The sequence below is a fragment of the Parasteatoda tepidariorum genome, chromosome 3 (assembly GCF_982258835.1).
Source record: "Parasteatoda tepidariorum strain Cologne lab strain chromosome 3, Ptep-v5.0, whole genome shotgun sequence".
NCBI lineage: Eukaryota > Metazoa > Arthropoda > Arachnida > Araneae > Theridiidae > Parasteatoda > Parasteatoda tepidariorum.
The window spans coordinates 65,697,191-65,716,561 of record NC_141757.1 but is presented as its reverse complement, the minus strand read 5'-3'; the positions used below and the strand labels follow the sequence as shown (position 1 = coordinate 65,716,561).

The 19,371-nt window shown below is 26.5% G+C and overlaps 2 protein-coding genes across 5 annotated transcripts in view; one reads left to right on the top strand and one right to left on the bottom strand.

Moving 5' to 3' along the window:
• Positions 1–950: 950 nt before the first annotated feature.
• LOC107441966 (nudC domain-containing protein 1) lies at positions 951–18,763 on the bottom strand. The gene is made up of 9 exons (XM_071180619.2): positions 18,506–18,763; positions 16,510–16,664; positions 14,630–14,800; positions 12,273–12,468; positions 8,942–9,121; positions 6,727–6,937; positions 4,068–4,212; positions 3,098–3,214; positions 951–1,488 (listed from the first exon to the last, which is right to left on the bottom strand). Exons 1-9 carry the CDS (start codon positions 18,612–18,614, stop codon positions 1,018–1,020), a joined length of 1,755 nt encoding a protein of 584 aa, XP_071036720.1. The 5' UTR covers positions 18,615–18,763; the 3' UTR covers positions 951–1,017.
• Prp4k (Pre-mRNA processing factor 4 kinase) overlaps positions 18,715–19,371 on the top strand; it is a 28,461-nt gene continuing 27,804 nt past the window's right edge. For all 4 annotated transcript variants that reach the window (XR_001583806.4, XR_011636735.2, XR_006225816.3 and 1 more), the window contains exon 1: positions 18,715–18,863. Coding sequence is in view for 1 of the 4 variants with exons in the window: in XM_016055406.4 (XP_015910892.2) it covers positions 18,793–18,863 (71 nt within the window). In the remaining 3 variants the exon portion in view is untranslated. The remainder of the gene's footprint in view (positions 18,864–19,371) is intronic.

Here is a 19,371-nt window from a genome sequence, read left to right as displayed (position 1 = left end):
ATTTTTGCCTGAGACGTCACGACGGCGCAAAGCTTGAACTTTTGCTTTAAGAACAGAGCATTCGGTCTAACTAACTGTGACATAAACGCTTGTTAATTGCAAATAAGTTACCTAATATTTCGTCAGATTTAAAACCAATTCGCCAATTACCATAATACCAGTAGTACATATTATTTTGTCACTTTTGTGATATGTATGAATTCAGCATCATCTGTGAATGGCGATTTTTTACTGTTTTCTTAAACGAATTTCCTTTCAATCTTCCTTCCATGAGCTTAGCTTTTTAGCAAATGGCTTATTTTATTTCAATTAATACATATTATCAATATTAATTGAGCGTTAGAGTCAATAATAATGTGTGCAGATTTTTTGCAGTTACCCAAAACGCGAATAAGCATTTTTTCTACTTACTTTTACTTTTTAGTTCAGAAGTTAATTTTTTTTATTTCAATTAATACATATTACCAACATTAATGAAACATGATTGGCGTAATTAAGCCTCATTAGCGTCGATTTCTTCGTTTCTCCTAAACGAGTTAGAACCACTTTCCCAATAATTTTTGCTATCGAAAATATCAATATTTTTTTTCTATTCCATTACTGTTGATTTTAAATAAATAATTTTTTGATGAAACAGAGCTATAAGCTAGCAATTACCACTGATGAATCTTCAAAATAAGTGAAATATTGATTCTTAAATTTAAAACAATGACCAACGATTAACCAATCAGAAAATTCCATTTTGTTTTTTGCAGATCCTGCTAGAACTATTTGTCGTAGAATGTTCTAATGACCTTCCTCGTGCTTTGATCTATCTGTATGCCAATTTTCATAGCTTTTGTTTGGATGGTTTAAGAGTCTTTAAAGGACATACACACACAGACATTCATTTATACACAGATAGATTAGGCATAAAACCTATGTGTAACTTACAAAACTAATTATGAAAGTGATCTAAAAAAATGCATTTATTATGTTCTTAAAATTTATACACAAAAACATTCATTAGAATGAAATTCATTTTGATGCAACTTTAACAGCATACAATGTATCTTTACTTAAAACAAATATACATTGAGAGCATGCTCGCAAACCCAAAATTCTATCACATTCTTCGAGAGATACAACATATTGTTTTGCTATATGAGCAATGGATTCTCCAGTTTTACGATTTCGAAGCTCCAAAGCAGAATGTAAACTTTCAGGCTGACAGTAAATATACAAGTGACGTGCACAGTCAGAAATTACTGCATATTGGTAATCAGGACAACACGCAGTGAATTTTTTATCTTGTTTAGAAGCTGATACATAACCCAAAGCAGAAAATGTAGTAGAGTGCTCCATCTTGAAATTCTCTAATTCACCTTCACTGGAAACATTTTTTGGCTGCCACAGAATACCATCAACATCATACCTTAGACAGATAGCAGGAAGATTTTCAGGATGAATTTGTTCTGAAAATAGCCACTGATGCCCACCTAAATTAATCTGAAAAGTTAAAAAAACAAACAATATTTTAGATTCACGTTATGTGACGAAAAGTTAGAATGAATTTAGCAGTCTTATTGTTAAATTAAAAATCAAATTAACTAAGTTTCCGAATTCAGGATGAAATTGTTCTGAAAAAAGATATTTATGTCCACTAAATTACCTAAAGAGATTTCAAAAAATTTGTTTTAGATGAATGTTATAAGAAAAAAAAAATACGAATGAATTTAGCAGTCAGTTAGCACATGCTAAGAAATTAACTAAGTTACTAACAAAAAATATCATTATTATTATAAAATTATTTATTTTCCTTGAACAATATAAATTGTTCGGTGAACAGTTTATTTATTATAAATAAATAAATTCTTCATTTACTTTCAAATAAGTATTTATCAGTGAATGTTACTTATTTTTATGATATGAAGGATAAAGTGACAGAAAAATAATGATTTTCTCTTCTTGTATAAATGAATTTACAATCCTTTCATATTGATTGTCGAAATTCTATTATACTTTAACACATAGTTTCCACAATAGTAGCTAAAGTTTTTATTTTATTTTTGCATTTATATTAGTTAAATATAAAAAATTAATAAAAATTATTTTTATTCTTAAACTTTTTCATGTAGAATATTTTTTATTTACTAAAATTTTATTAGACATGCTAATATAATATTACTTAATATTTCATTAGGCATGCTAATATAATATTACTTAATATTTCATTAGACATGCTAATATAATATTACTTAATATTTTATTAGACATGCTAATGTAATAAATAAACTCTATGGCTGTAATTTCAGCAAGCATTTTTTCGTTTACTATAAAAGCACAAATCAAAAACTTAAGGGGGATTATAAATTGTGTAGTAAAATTAAAATACAAAAGGCTTTAAACAAAATATTCACCTATTGAAACTGGACTAAAATTATGTGTACCATTGCATACTTTAGTTTTACATCAAAATTGAGATTACAACAAAGTCCACTCAAAAAGGCACTATCTCATATTTCATTAAATACAAAACATCCAATTGTTAATAGTTTTTATGATTAGATATCTAAATAACTTGATTACACACTTAAATAAAAATGTTAAGCTTTAAAGAAAAAAAAATCATCACGGATCATATTGATCCATTTAAAATTTTTGAAAAATCTAAAATCTCGTTTCATTTCAGAATTTATTGTTAGATATAGATGTACCAGTTACAAATACAGATAGAAAGAAAGATAAACCTATTTTAAGTTGGTTACTTAAAGTTAGAGATTTTCAATTTTAGATACTAAAAGCCAATCTCAAACATTTGTTCTGTTAACTGCCTAAAATTATGTCCAACCTATCTTATCGGGTTAAAGCTTAAAAACAGCATTTTATTATTTTCAGTGCCGTAGCCTTTAGCTTTAAAGAAACTTCATTGTAAGACTAAGATGAGAACAACACTGTAGAAACATCAACATATTGATAAAAATTAATAAAGAAAAGCTGTGAGAGAAACACATCTAAAATATTGCACATTAAAAAAACTACACTTAATTATAAAATATTTAAATTTAAAAATTGTACAAAATGTCATACAAAAATTAATATAACAGTTAATACATACTTTATGAGTTTCACAATGCTCGTTGCCATCAATTCTTTGAAAAGTTAATTGTTCATCTGAAGAATCACATTCCTCTAACTGATCTAAGTTGAATGGTACTTTGCTACTTGGCATGACCTATGGATTAAAGTCAATAGAAATACAATCTATGCTTGATAATAAAATACTTAAATAGTTCAATAATAACAAATATACATTTACTTAACAAAGTAAAAATATATAAATAGCTGTATATTAAAAAAAATAACTTTTCTTATTTGAAAGTTTCTAAATAACAACTAATGTTAAAATCAGAAATTAACTAGTTATTAAAACTCTGCATACAGTTGTTTTACATTGAATAAATATAAAATAATTATAAAGCATATGCAAGTGAGAATGAGTGTGACTATGACATTGATATCCAAAATAAATAAAATGTTATCTTTTTGTTATATTTCCATGGAAAAACACTTCATAAAATATTAAATTTTTCTACAATTAAATTTCAAATATAATTATTAGTCTTTGGAAAATGTTTAAGCAGCTACCTTCAACTATAACTACACACCTATTGAATAGATTGAATTTGAAAATAATAATTTATCAATAAATCTGAAAAGGAGGATAATAAACATACTGAAACTGACTACTTATTCACAGATATTCACACTAAATTGAGCATATTATTAACACAAAAAATCATTTTTCGCAATTGCCTGAAGATGGATTGGAGGAAAGTAATCTGGAGGAATGTCCTTCAAAACTCATATTGAAATTTTAAAATACATTAAAAAATAAGCATAATCCATCAAATTTGAAAAACATCCTTTATATTAGATACTTAACAATACAAAAATTTTCATAAAAAATCAGATAAGATGATAAAACTTAGATTACCATAGTTTTTTTTCAATAGTTTGTCAACTAAAGACAGATTTGAGTGATTCAGCTATTTAAGAAAATACCTGTGCACACAATCATAACTTACTTCTTCACTTGAAGTTAGATGAGCAAGTCGAGCATGTATTTCATCAACAAGTGCTTTATCCATAAGTTCTTCACCTTCATTATTTCCTTTCACAAGCTCTCTCCACATTAAACCAACTTCTGCTTTATATAAAATAATTTCTAGTCTAAAAAATATAGTATAAATTAATATGAAGGCATAGAATACCCTTTACATTTAGTGATATAGTTTTATACTTTAAATGTCAAGTAAATGTTTTCATACTTTTTTAAATTAAAACTGACAGTAAGTATTTTTGTTTAATAAAAAAAAATAATTTTTAATTTAATTTCCTTATTTTTTATATAAACATTGAAAGTTGCTATTTTAAGAAATAAACTTAAAATAAATATAAAATATATTTTTAAACTAACTGAAGCAATTGGCTTTATTCACAATTTTGCAGCTCCGTTTTCCTGACATACAAAGTTTTTTCTTCAAAATTTGAGGGAGAGAAATAATACATCCCTGTGTTTTTTAGATACTTCCAGCTTACATAACTAAAGATAATATGATACAATGCACATTTTTTTACTCAAAAATCTTACTCTTAAAAAGTTTTACTTTTTTGTGAAATTTAGTAGCATTGATTTGTCATTTAATAACATTAATAATGACAATTAAATTGTAGAGATGTTGATAAATACAAGTTAGTGCGAAATGAAAATTTTTGTCATTAATTAAAAATAAAATAATCTGTGTTTATATAATTGCTAACATATTTCTTAACATGATACTAGTCCCTGTAAATAAAGTTCTATTCATTTAAACAATAACAATGTCTGATGCCTTCGGCAACAAAAATAACTCTATGGGGGATCTTTAGAATTAAGAAAATAGCTATAGTGAGACAAATGTAAAATTAAAAAAATAGCCTGCATATTAGCTGTCATCTTGAATTCTGAGCTTCTGTTAAAAATTTGAAAATACCAACATTAAAATTCGTGTCTAGCTGGTCAAATTAGTAAAAATAGCTATTTTTACTAATTTGTGAGCTTAACAAAAGCTTATAGCTTTATATCTTAAAATCTAAAACATTTTTAGCAAAACAACAGCTTTATATCTAAAGCTTATAGCATTACTATTTTTCTGCATCTAGTTATTTTAATAAATTTTACTGAAATATATTTGCCCCTTTGGTATACATGCAGAAATACACAAAGAAAACATATGTGAATAAAAGTGACCGTAATATGTTTCGTAAGCATTAAAATATAATCCTCGATACCAATTTTTTTCAAAAATTTGCTAAATCCAAAATCGATATCCTTCACAGACGTCTTTCAAAATATCTCCATGAAGAATGGTATAATATTCCTTTGATCACTATTCAGAGCTTATATAATTTATTTCCAAGACAAATACCTATTGTAATATGTGCCAAAGGTGGTTTTTCCTCATATTAATAAAAGATTTCTTTTGAATCTAGGGTGTCTCTATTATTCTGATAACCACCTGTATTTGTAAAAATGTTTACAAGAGCAATATATTAGAGAACTGGAAAATTTTTTCAAAAGGAAAAAAAATTGCAAAGTACAAAAAAGTAAAGAAAAATAAAACATCAGAGACAATAACTATATGAATCATGAAAAACGAATTTTTTTTTTTCGATGAACAAATTTTGGTATCAGATTATAAAGTATTAAATTGAACTTTAAGGTTAACACTTTCTCTTGTGGCACATGTGATATGCAAATGATCAAATATTGAGTGAATAATAAAATATTCAATATCCTTTAAGAAGTGCAAAAAAGAAGAAACATTCAAACTTCATTATTGCAAATTCATTGATAAGAAAACCAAACCTTATTTTCGGTAAAACACCTGTAACCTTTTAGCTAAAGAAAACTAGCCTCAAAAACATTTTAAAACCAATTATGAGGACTAGATTTACTGTCTTTAAAAAGAGGTAACTGGAATAAATATTTTTCTTCACACATTTTGATGTACATAAGTAATTAATAAGCTAAACTTAATGTTGAAGAAATGACAATGAGATTTTGCAATTTAGGCAATGGAAGTATTATTTCCAAACTAAAATAGTGCTTTTGAGTTAGCCAAATGCATTAGCACTTCATAAACATAAACTTATGTTAACATTTTAACTTTATTTGCTTTAAAACAATTTAGAAATGATTTTCAATGTTTAAGGTTGCTACTAACATCTGGATTCCATAATTGGGCAAAGTGATAAATTGAATTATAAAAATTTAGCAGAAACAATCTATACATTTCATTGACATTGATGATATACTATAAAATAGGAAGTTTTTTTTTAAACAACAAAGAATATCATAAAATTAAGATTTTGGAAAACATTATTTATGAGTGCCTAAGTGATTTTAATTTGTATTTTAAAAGTTTACATATCAAATTTTTAGAAAAACTGCTTAAATTTTTTTTTTATCATTGAAATACGAAGTCATTCCAAATAGTAAAATTCTAACATTCTACTGAATAAGATAGTATTAAATTAAAGAAAAAATTTTAATTATCATAAAACCAATACTATTAATATATCTTTAAAAAATCTAAAGAAATTAAAAAATAATAATTTTAATTACAGGAATAATAATGAATGACACCATATTATTTCTTAAAATATTGATAATATTTTAGAATTTATGATAATTATACTAACTTTTCTCCATCTAAAATCCATGTACTAGAACTAGAATCAATAGTGTTAGAGAATTGACCAGCCAATACACTTTTTCCTCTGATTAAAACTTCTATGTTCAAAGGTTGCAAGTTAATCTGAATATCACTCTTCTTAATGTCAGTTGGAACACGGAAGTAAGCAGTAACATCATCGGGAGTCTGAATGTAGGTATATTTAGGTGAATCAGGGGCTGAATTTTAAAAAAAAATTTGTTTGATTATGCTTAAAGTTATGTCATAGTATAAAAAAATGTCATAGTAATTTCTAGGTATGGAATATTTAAATACATAGTAATTTAATAAATGGATTATTTAGTCACAAGTTATCAGTTATTTAGTCGCAATGCATAGATAGATTACTTAGATTAGAGTTTGCCAATTGGTGTTAAACAAAACCCTGGGGTTCTAAGGAAAAGTTACAAGAGTTCAGAGAGTTAGCAAATTTTATCAATATTATAATAATTTATAAATAATATAATTCATAAATTTTTTAAATAATGATTTTTAAAACCTGTCATTAAATTTATATCTAATTAACAATCGATGAATTATTTAAAATTTCCTTTATTTTTACGAAATTATTTAATTGAAATGCTTGTGAAGAAAGAAATTTCAAAATAATGTTTTTTTCTAATAGCAATATAATAAATGAGATATAATCACTTTTGGACACACTCAATTTACACCGATAGTATCTTAAATTGTTTTAATATTTCGATTGAATTTTCAGCCGTTATTAATATTTATTTTCATGTGGTTTTTAAATATCCTAATATATTTCAAACAACATGGAAAATTTGACTCGTGCATTTGAGTATTTACTTTCTAAGGCAATGAATCTATCAAATTTTTGGCAGTTATTGCTATTGATTTCTTCATAGTTTTTAAATCCCATATTTTTTATACAATATTGTTTATTACAACATCCTAATCTTGAAACAAAACACGCATTTGAGTAACCCCTTTTTGAGGAGTCTGATTTGCTTAATTTTGTCGTCTATCTTTTTTTCGGCAATATATAGATTTAATGATTTTTAATTATTTTTTTATTGTGATGATTATTTACAAAACGCAAAGAAAGAAATAATTAGCACATTTCCCCCCCCCCCAACAAAATGTGAGAATATCACTCATAATATTAGAATAAAAAATTATTACATGTTCAATTATGAATTAAAATAAATTATAATAGTTTTTTTTCTCGTAAATACGGCACTTTTGTTATTTTAAATTAGCAACATACATGTTTGTTATTATTAAAAGTATCTTGCAGAAAGATATTACAGCTAGAGAGTTTTGTTGCAGATAGCTGCCACAGGGATTTACGCCCATTTAGGAAATATTCCATAAGTAATTTGTATGGATCACCAATAAAGAAGTACGTTCTTCTGATAACCATTTTCATCGTTTATTTTATTTCGTTTTTATTTAAAATTAAGCCATATTTCAGCTCATTCATTTTCAGTTTATGTATGCAGAACTAGACTACATTGCAAAAAAATCCGGATCAAATTACAGCATAAAGTACACTTTGGATGCATCATCTGTAAAATCCATTTTTGGATTAAAATATTAAACCGTAATGTTTATAGTAATATTTACTTAATTAGAGTGATTCAGTTATTTTACAGTAATTATTACTGTAAAAATTTTGTTAATTCATCATTTCCGGTAAAATTGGATTTTAAGGTAAAAAGTAAAGTTCCGGAACTTCTTGTCATTATTTGATCTAATATTTTTTACAGTAAAGATACTACTCCAGATCTGTGAATTTAACTGTCTGACATAAAACCCAATTTTAAGAATGATATTTACAAAAAGATATGATGAAAAATTTCATTCCTCAGTCATTCACTAAATAATTAATAAAATTTATATAATTATTATTTTCATAATAATGAATAAGTCTTTTGTTAATTAATAAGTTCACAATTGCTAATAAAATGTATTTATTAAATCTTAGAGTTCATCCAAGAGGAGGTCGATCATTTAGGACTCCACAACCAGAAAAAATTAAAAACCACTAGAGTTGAAAACACTTTAGGGAAAAAATTCAATTGACATAGAAAAAATTGATAACAGTTTAGAACACAAAGTACATTCTTTTTTTTTTTTCTTTTTTTTTAAAGTTATCCTTCTTTAAGCACCCTCTGAAAAATCCAATACCAATAAAAGTTATACTAAAATTAGCTTACCTTTCTTATCAGAAACTTGAGGAACATTAACTGATCCATTAGAATCAAAGTAAAATTCAAAATCATTCTGAGAAACTACACATATAGCATCTTGAATATTATCAATCGCAACATATTCAGGAAAAGATAGACCAGCTAGTTTTCGAGTTCTTCTTATCATCCATTCCTGATTGTTTTGGCCTAGAATGCATTATGAAACAGGAATTAAAAATCAAAATAAAATAAAAATCCAGTAAGGAAATACTGTTTTGAACTTTTTTGTTGTTGAATTTAATAAAAACAATTTTCTGTGATATTTTAAATTTTTATTGGTATCATGGTGAATTAGTAAATATGTTTTAAAAAGGACGCTCTAAAATGCTAAATTTCACATTTACAGCACACATTTCAAGCCCATCATTTTAACAAATATAATTTTACAGGACAAAATACAAAATTTGCGCAATATCGGTCGAATAGTTCCCGAGGAATAGAATTTCAAATATCAGACTTTTTTTAAATTCAATTTCTCAGGAGCTATTCAACAGATTTTGTTGAATATATTTTTTTTTTGTACTTAAAATGTTTTTAAAAAATAGGAAAAAATAGGAACCAACCTTGAAAAGGAACAAACAACCTCTTACAATATTTAAGTTAATAATTAATCTTATTCAATAGATATTAAAAATTTCTATAAAAATCACTGAATTAAAATGTTGTATTTAAAATTCAACCTTTTATTAATTATAATCTTTGAACAATTCAGTATAATATTTGCCTTATGCAAACCCAGTTTTTGAGCCAATCAAAGTAACTGACAAATCAAATGTGGCTCTTTACTTAAGAATGAACGTACTTTAAAAATATATCCAACTACAGGGTGCCACAGAAAAGAAATGGACGAAATAGTTGCTTTTAGTAGCCTAAAGCAAGAAAATAGTTGCCGAAAACTATGAAAATAGTTGCCTAAATAAGATCAAAAATTCATTAAAAATATGGCTAAAATTTTGTTAATGACTTATTAAATATACCATGATACATTTAGTCAAGTTGGTGGTAAATATGATAATTTTTATAAAAACGTTAATGTTTTAGCACAATTTTCCCTTTTATCAATAATTTATCTAAGAAATATATATATATACACACATATATATATTGTGAAAAGTGATTACTCAAATTCCAAATTCAGACATTGTAATATCGTATTGAAATTTTTTTAAATCATGCGGAATTTCGAAGCAATAACCATTGAAAAAGCGACCGAGAAACTAAATAGACTTACAAAGGAATCTGCAGATTGAAGGAATTAGAAAGCGAAGACTCAAATTTGCAATTAAAAAATTTTCAACATATGTTGTTTTTTAAGAAAAAAAAGTTCAGTGTATTCAAAAGCTATCATGGGCTGCAGATTTTAAACCCAATTCCTGCTAAAATAACATCGCTATGAGTACAGAAAAGTCTCCTCTTCCTAAAAATAGTTGCTTTTTTAGCCGTTTCAAACAAAAAAAGTTGCCACAGTCGCCTCATGCCAAAAATAGTTGCATTTTAGTCACCTGTGGCAACCCTGTACTACCCTCTATTTATGCTTTAATTAATTTCATATTTTGTGATCTGGTAACTTGGTTACGAGAATATTTAGGTCATTTTTGAAAGTTATTCATAATTACATGACATCCTTTCTCCCTTTTTGCCTTATATATTCTAATTTGTAGTTTATTTGAAATTTTTGAGATATTTTAACTTGATAAAGTTTTGTTTACTAATTGGTTCTCTCCCACTCTCTCTTTCTTCTTTTGGTGTTCCTCACACTATTGTATTGATAGATTTTGTTTTGGCTCTATTTATACAATTTTAATCGCGTGAGCTGATTACGAGATTGTATCTCTTTGCTGCTAAATTTTCTAATAGTAATTATTTTTTAAAATTTTATTTAAGATTTTTGAAATTTTATTTTGACTCTCTCTTACTCATTTTTCTCAAGAACGAAAATGGTTCTGCTAGGTGTAATTTTCATTGAGGCATAAAACTTCTTCAGAGTTCATTTCAGACTTTGAAAAGGGCACTATATTCCCCAAAAAGGGCACCTGTCACAAAAGAAGGCATTATATTTCATAAAAATTTGAATAGCTTTTAATAAACCCAAAATAAGTTAAGTTTTTAATTTTATCATGAAAAAAATCTTTTTTTTTTCTCAGAGAAATAGATTAAGTAAAAAATAGTTCCTTAGCTAAATTCGCACATTACATAAATCAATTTTAAAATAAGTGTAATTCTCAAATTTAAAAATGTTGAAGATCATAATAGAATTAAAAATATCAGAATTTTAGAAAAACGTTGAAATGGCTGAAAAAGGAAAAGTAACTAACTGCCAAAAAAGCGATCAGAAATTAATGTGAATATATAATAGAATAGTCATGAACCAAGTGCATAAAGAATTGATTACTACAAAATTTACTAGCTAGCCATAACACTGCATCAAAAATTTTATAATTGAAAAAAAAAAAAAAAATACGTTGAAATAGCTAAAAAACAATAAATAACCATCTAAAGATGATCCATAAACATGGTTTTACAATAGAATCATTGCAAATTTAGCACGTCAAAAAGTGACATCCTAAATTGGAATACAAGCTTGTCATAATAACATCATATACAGACTATCAGAATAAGAAAAACAAGAAGAAATGGTAAAAAGAAAGACAATCAGAAAACATTGTGAATTTACGACAGGATCATTGCAAACTAAAAGCACAAAGAAGTGATAGCAGAAATTTGAAATTCGCACGTCATTATAACATAGTGTTAAAAATATCAGAATTTGAAAAACCACATGAAAAAGACTAAAAAAATCCGAACTTCAATATAAACTATCATAAAAATGACTAGGAATTAAGATTGAATTGTCATGAATCTAACACTTCAAAAAAAGTTATAGCTCAATTTTGAATATCTGGTTTTGACACAGTCACCTGCCAATACTCAATATAATTTTCTAGGCATAAAATTTACATTTTTAGGTGAAAATTTATTTTGAACCATACATATATATAAAAACTGGCTTGCTTTAAAACCAGGAATTTCAAAAATAATTGGCAATGCAGATTAGTGCGAATTTAAATTAATTTTTACTAAAATTGATCATTTTTAATAATATATAAATTAAATGGAGAAAATTTTTATGCATATTTTCTTACAAACCCTCTAATAAAAATCCTTACTCTTTTTTAGGTTTCATAAATTAAAACTCAATACTTTAAGTGTGCATAAACATGAAAAAAAGGCAGTAACTTTCCGACGTCTGGAAGAACTGTGGTAAAATAAAGTGATTAAAAAAATGAAATTTTTTTACCACAATTTAAAGAGATCCACTGCAGCAATGAAACAAAAGTATTGACTTCTGTTAGTAAACAATCATTTGGCAAATTCGATTTGTGTTCAGATGTTGCAACAACACAATCTAACTGTTGACCTCCAGGAGTATTACGATGAGTAGTATGCAACAAATAACAAGTATTTTTCATTTTTAGATCAAAAGTAGAATAACACTAAAATGAGAAAAAACATAATTTAATTAATATTAAATTTTTAGAATTCAATATAACGCATTAATTTAAATTTATATCTGTATCAGTAAATGCTGCATCTTTTTCAGAAATTGTAACTATTGTAATAATTTTTGAAATACAAAATTATAAATCAATATTTAAAAATATTTTAAACTAAAAATAATTTTTTTCGAGAAAAACTTTTGAAAAATTTCAGAAATAAGTAACGATTTCTTCCAACAGTCTTGTTACAAATACTTGTACTATTTCCCAAAAAAAGTAACAAAAAAAAAGTCAAAGTACTAAATTTAAAAAGTAATGAAGTACAAGTAAAAGTATGTACTTTTTATCTTTGTTACAAGTCATGTAAGTAGAGGTACTATCATGTATGTCCAAACGTTCCTAATTGGATTTAAGTTAGGGCTCAAGCCATGCCTCTTTAGTACCAGAACATTTTGTTGAAAAAGGTCATTTTTTTGTTGAACGAGAAGAATGTATTGAGGCATTGCTTTGTTGAAATATGTGATCAGTTCCTCACATGAGGTCTTGAAAAGGCCTTAATTGTATAAATGGGTATAAATTATCACAGAATTGACAGCTGTTTCATAACCTAATACAGTCGAACCCCGCTATAGTGAACCGTCTGCGGACTCAGTAATGTGTCCACTATAACCGATGGTTCACTATATCCAAATTTTTTGAAGAATATTTTTTGCATAAGACAGTTGAATGATTGAAAATTGGCTTTGCAATTTTGCATAAGTTATTTAAAAAATTATTAACTAATTAACAGATAATAAAGCAAAAATTGATGGAAAAAGTAATTACGTCGCTAAATATTAGTTTTATTTTCACTTTTTATGAAAAAATTTGTGATTTTTGATTGAACACAATTTGATTTTAAATTGAGTTCATCAATTTTCTTATCTACAATGTGCAAAGAATGCAAGATTTTTATATTTTGAACAAGATTTCGAACCATCTTAACAAAGCATCTCCTACGTTTTCTCTTTGAGCTCCACGCAGTTTTTTCGATGAAACCATGTTTTTGTCGTATGCCGCAAGAATTGCACTTCGATTTTTCCAAATGTTTGAAACTGTAGATTTTGACAAGCAAAATTCCTTACACAGTGTCGATTGATTGGTTCCATCATCAATACGCTTTACAATTTTAACTTTGTCCTCGATCGAAAACGCTATTCTCTTTGGAGAATTTGCCATTTTCACTGCTTTTGAAATAAAAATCTTGTCTCAAATAGATAATGTAAGAATATGAAGAGAGCATCTGTAGAATGAGTTAAATTGTTCCCCTTCTTGATTGTCAAGGGGTGATTTGTAAAGAATATGGTTTGAACAGATAAGAAAATTCCAAAAATTCAGCAGGTGGCCAAGTTAACTAGTTGTAGAGCAAGCTTGGGGAAAAGAGATATAGCGAGGCTTGTCAGGGAGGGGGGAGTATAAGATAAATGATCTGTTTGACATTTATGACAGTATAGTTAGAAGTGATAAGCATAAAGGAGAGTAATATGACACATTTTATAGGAATGCATTCATTTTCAGTCCCAACACCTACAAGTTTAAAGATGGAGGACTGAAAAAGATATTTAAAGAAATGAAATTTGAGTCCACTATAACCGAGTTTCCAAGTTCTAAGCTGTTCACTATAAGCGTTAAAAATAACATTATTTAAATAGGAATACGGACGGGACCGCTAAAAAAGTTCACTACATCCGAGTGTTCACTATATCCCAGGTTCACTATAGCGGGGTTCGACTGTACTGCCTTTGGAATTAACAAAAAATTCTGGAATAATTATCTTTGTTTCTGTTATCATTAAATGCCTTTTAACTCCAGAAATCTAGTGTGCCTCAAAATCACCACACTTGTCACAAAGTAACCACCTTATATGGTGATTTTAGATTTCTGTGTAGCAGGTAATGAGAGATTTTCTCTTTGAAAAATTCAGAGGAAAAGTGCATGAATCTTGATCAATCCAGTTAATTGGACATACAGTAACTCAATGCCTACATAATTAAAATTCTTTTTTCAAACTAAAAATATTTTTAAATAATAATCCATATCACATAAAATTAACAAGACAGATAATTTTAATAATTTACACCAATTAAAAAAAAATCAGTAATACAATTTTTAAATTTACCATCCAGGGTTCTCCTGCTGCTCGACTAGGAGTGTAAAGCACAAAGAGGCAGCCTTTGCCACTGCATAAGATAGCCCAATCCACACTAGGAAACAAGATAGTGATATTACCCTCATCCAGTACTTCCGAACTGATTTCCCAAACACATCGAGCACTAGATAAACGTCCATCCTACAATAATAAAATTAAGAACAAATATAAAAACTAAAAATTATATCTTTAAAAATAAAAATAAATTATAGATTTCCCTTTAATCCTACAATTATAAATGGTGATTACCTGAGTGTGATTAATGATATACAAGAGTAGCATAATCAGTTTAAGGAGCATATATGCTACTCCCATAAATGGGAAAAAAATATAGTTATAATTATATAGTAAAAAAAACCTGATTGTGTGTGTATATATATATATTTGGCAAATCATAAATAAATTTACTAAAAACTTCTTTATTAATTCATATAATTTTTACCAAATGCAAATCCATTTCGGGCAAACCTGTGGCTAAAAATATGTCATGTTTCTCTCTCTCTCTCTCTTTTTAAAAAAAAATTAATTTTCTAAAATCATTAAAATTGCATACTTAAACATCAACCTTATTAATAATTGCATAATTTCTAATCATAGTTTTCCAATAAGAAATCTATGAAACAACTTATGATTTTTGAAATGTTTAAGACAAGATTTAGTTAACAGTAACTAATTGTGTTGATTTAAATACATTATTATTTAATGACTTTTGTCTTTACATCATTTTAAATATCTCCTATTTATTGTTTAGCATGTGTATCTATGTAAAGTTTTTCAATAGACGTCGGAGGTAAACACACACACATGCCCACGTTAAATTGCGGTATCAGCCGGTGAATTCAGAGCTTTGATAATTCTTTCCGTTCACATAAAATATATAAAATTCGGAAATTTGGGAAATCTGGACCTTTCAAACCACAGAGATTTACGAGGTTGAACAGTATAATAACATTCAATAATAAATGGTAATTCTATAAGAAAATTGGCTTTTCACCTATCTTTTCCTTCCACAGAAAGTTCTAATATCAAAAATGATCTTCAAACTATTAGTGTGTTGAATTTCATGGCAATCAGATCAATGGTTTCATACACAAACAAATAGATGGCGTCACACACAAACAAACCGATAAAAATTCAATTATATATAATAAAAAAAATTTTGTTTAAGAAATCGTGAATATTTTTAAAGTATACTGGCTCTAGAATTATTTAAATTCCATCATTGCTTATAAGGTAAAAATAGAACTTACTTTCAACAATTCAATAAATTATGAATATTATAAAGGAAAAAAGATTCTACACATTTTGTTAGAAAATTAAATTTATAAAGAAAAAGTTTTTTTCTTTCTTTCTAGTTCTGGAAGAGAGACTAAAATTTAGGTGGCATCACAATGAGAAGGATTAAGAAAAGTTTGGTCGCACACAGAAACAGGTATGATATTCACTTTTTCAAATTTTAGTAACGTCTTTTAATTCATAAAAATTGCATATGAAAATAAACCAGATTGAAAAGTAATTTTGAAGCACACACAATTTTATTTAAAGATATCAAACCAACAGTTCAAGCAAAATATGTTCTTCCAATTTAAATCATCACAATCTTACTAACTTTTTTTCTCACTTCCTTATTAGGGAAATATATAAATATGTCATTTGCTTTTCTATTAATTTTAACTACATTTATGACTGCAAATTAATAGAGAGTTAAAAAAAGATAGCATTTAGTATTATACATTTTTATAGTATTTATAAATTTTTTTTAAATTACTAAACACTAATTCTTAATACTAAAACAAGAAAAATGATTTGTCATAACGAAATTTTAAAAAAAAGAAGAAAGAAAAACATACTTGTCCTAAAGCAGTCCAGATCACAGAGTTTCTTTCATTTACATAAAAGACACTGTTTTGATTCCATGGGTCTTGAAATAAATGATTTAAAGAAAGATTCATACGGGTTTGAATAAAACTATATTCATCATTGTTTAATGCAACACATTTTACACCTGAAAGTTAAACATGGGTAAACTTAATATATACCTAATAACAATATTATAAAATAATAATAACAATTTAACAAAAATCTTTCACAAAAGTCATAATTTTAACTTTTTAGAAAAAAATTTTAAGAAAACTGTGCAAAATTAATTAAAATTTTTACAAAAATTATGAGTCTCACAGGTTTTTATTTTTATGGTTTTGTAAATTATCTTTAAAATTTATATGAAATCAAATATATAAATCTCTTTTAAACCTTTTTAATCTAAGTTAATCTGTAATTTTCTCAGCTTTTTAATAAAATATCTAAGGTATTTATGAGTTAATCTGGAGCTATTTTCTTTTAAATCCACCTTATTATGCAATGGAACACAATATTTTTATCTTTGTCTACAAAATAGCAGGTCATTTAAAAATTAAAAGTCTAGAAATAATTGAAAATAGTAAATTATTAACTCATAAATGAAAGTAAAAATTTAACAACCAGGCAAATGTTAAGTCCTGTTCTAAACTTAATCAGTATTTGTTTCTGTTGCCTCAACGTCTGAAAAATAAGCACATGAATTCTATAAAAATAATAGGATTATGATATTTCGAAGCAAATAAGTGAATAAAAATAGCAAAATTGCTACATAAGCAATTTTGCTTTATAGTGATATCTAAAAGTTAAGTTAATAATAAAACTTTTCTATACTTAAAGCAACTGTAACTTTAACTTCTTTTAATGTATTAATAATTAATACATTAAGAAAATATAATTGTTAAAAAACTAAAAAAAGAAGAAAAAAATATTAATGCTTTTAAAAATTGTAGAATATTTTGTATCGTTTTAACAAATACGTTTAGAATTAATTAAATTCAGAGTAAAATACTTAATGCCCTATATTTTTTAACATCTAACTGTTGTTATGGCTGCGATACAAAGAGGCATAATTGATTTACTAATTTTTGAATAAAAAATACTTAGAAAAAATATGGCCCAAAACAGCTAACTAATAATTATCGGAGAATAAGAACCATTGTTAAACTGGAAGCTCTTATTAAGCATAGAAACATAATAAAATTCATCAAAGCACGGAGACTTTCGTGGCTTGATCACATTGAGGAATCGTCTGACATTCAAGTGGTAAAGATGTTACATTGGAAGCCCATGTGCAATAAGCCAAGAGGCAGACCAAAGAAAAGGTGGCTGGATCATGTCTTGAATGATTTAAAAACTTTAAAAGATCTTCAAGTGAAAGATCAAGGTTAGGGACAGAGCTGTCTGGAGAAACATTGTGTGGCAGGCTAGGGCCCACAATGGGCTGTTGTGCTAATAACGAACATCTAACAGTTAAAAAAATATCAAAAATACTAGTTTCATCAAAACAAAGTTTGTTATATTGTTGCTAAAAAATTTTTAAAAATGAACAGAAAAACATGTGTAGTTTATCATTGCTTTAGAAAAAGCTCTTTATTTACCAATAGATGCTGCAGTATAGTAATAGTAACAATTTTGAATTAATACATAAATTAGCAATCTGACAAAGTTAACTAATGTTGAATAAATATTAAAAAATCAACAACATAATTCGTTAAAATAATGATAACCAATAATAAAACATGTTGAATTATTCTGATTAGATACACTGTTACAAATAATGGTGCAACATAAAATGAAATGTTCCAGATAATTTTATTTTTAAATCAAATAAATAAAACGATATATCAAGATATGCTAGCAAAAAACACTAATTAAAATTTTTTTTCTCATTAGATATGATCTTTTCCATATAATATTTTGATGAGATATATTTTACAAGGGTTAATTTCAGAGTAGTTTATAATTAAGATATATTCATTAACCAACCATCCAGTAAAGGTTGCTTAAGAACAGGAATTGGACTTAGTGACAATTTATAGCCTTCAAATTTCAAGTCTAACAGACTTTTATTAACTTTTAGATCAATTACAACCATTGTATCTTGTAACAGTTATTTAATAAAATCCATGAAAAGCCGCTAGATCACAACATCACATCACCAATCACAAATTTTTGAGAGTAGAAGTACATTTCAAATGTTGACATTACTCACTAATACTCCAAAAATCGACTTTAGCGGACATCGTTCGAAATTTATCATCAACAAAAATTAAATGGCAACCAATCATTCAAAAAGTAAAATGTCTGACGCTATGTTGCTTCCGAACGGTAAAATGATATTAAGGTAAGATAAATATATAAATGATAACTTAATTTATTAACTAGTTTACAAAGTATTTTTGTTCTGTCCATTTAAAACATGTTTTAGCTGGTTATCTTTTTTAGTTGATATAAATTTGTATATAAATACGTATTTAAAGATAAATGTGTTTATATAAGGAAATTACATCCTATTTGCACAAAAAGTTATCGATCTTAATTAGTGTAATTTTTTGACTTCATATTTAACGAAGCATGTGCAAGAGCTTTTGAACACAATGAAAAATAAGTTGTTTGTTTTTTAACTAAAAAAGAGGTCAAATTTTAACTTGCACCCTGAATTCATCACTTTTTGATGCGCTCTGTGTGCAGATTCTATTGTAAATCAATCTACGTTGTTTTCGTTTCTTTTTTGAGCGATTATCACTACGAAATTTTCCACGATTTTAAGAAACTCAATATTTTTAATAAGATATTACAATATCCAAATTTCCAATTTAAGTAATAGCTTTTTGGCTTGCTTTATTGTTGTC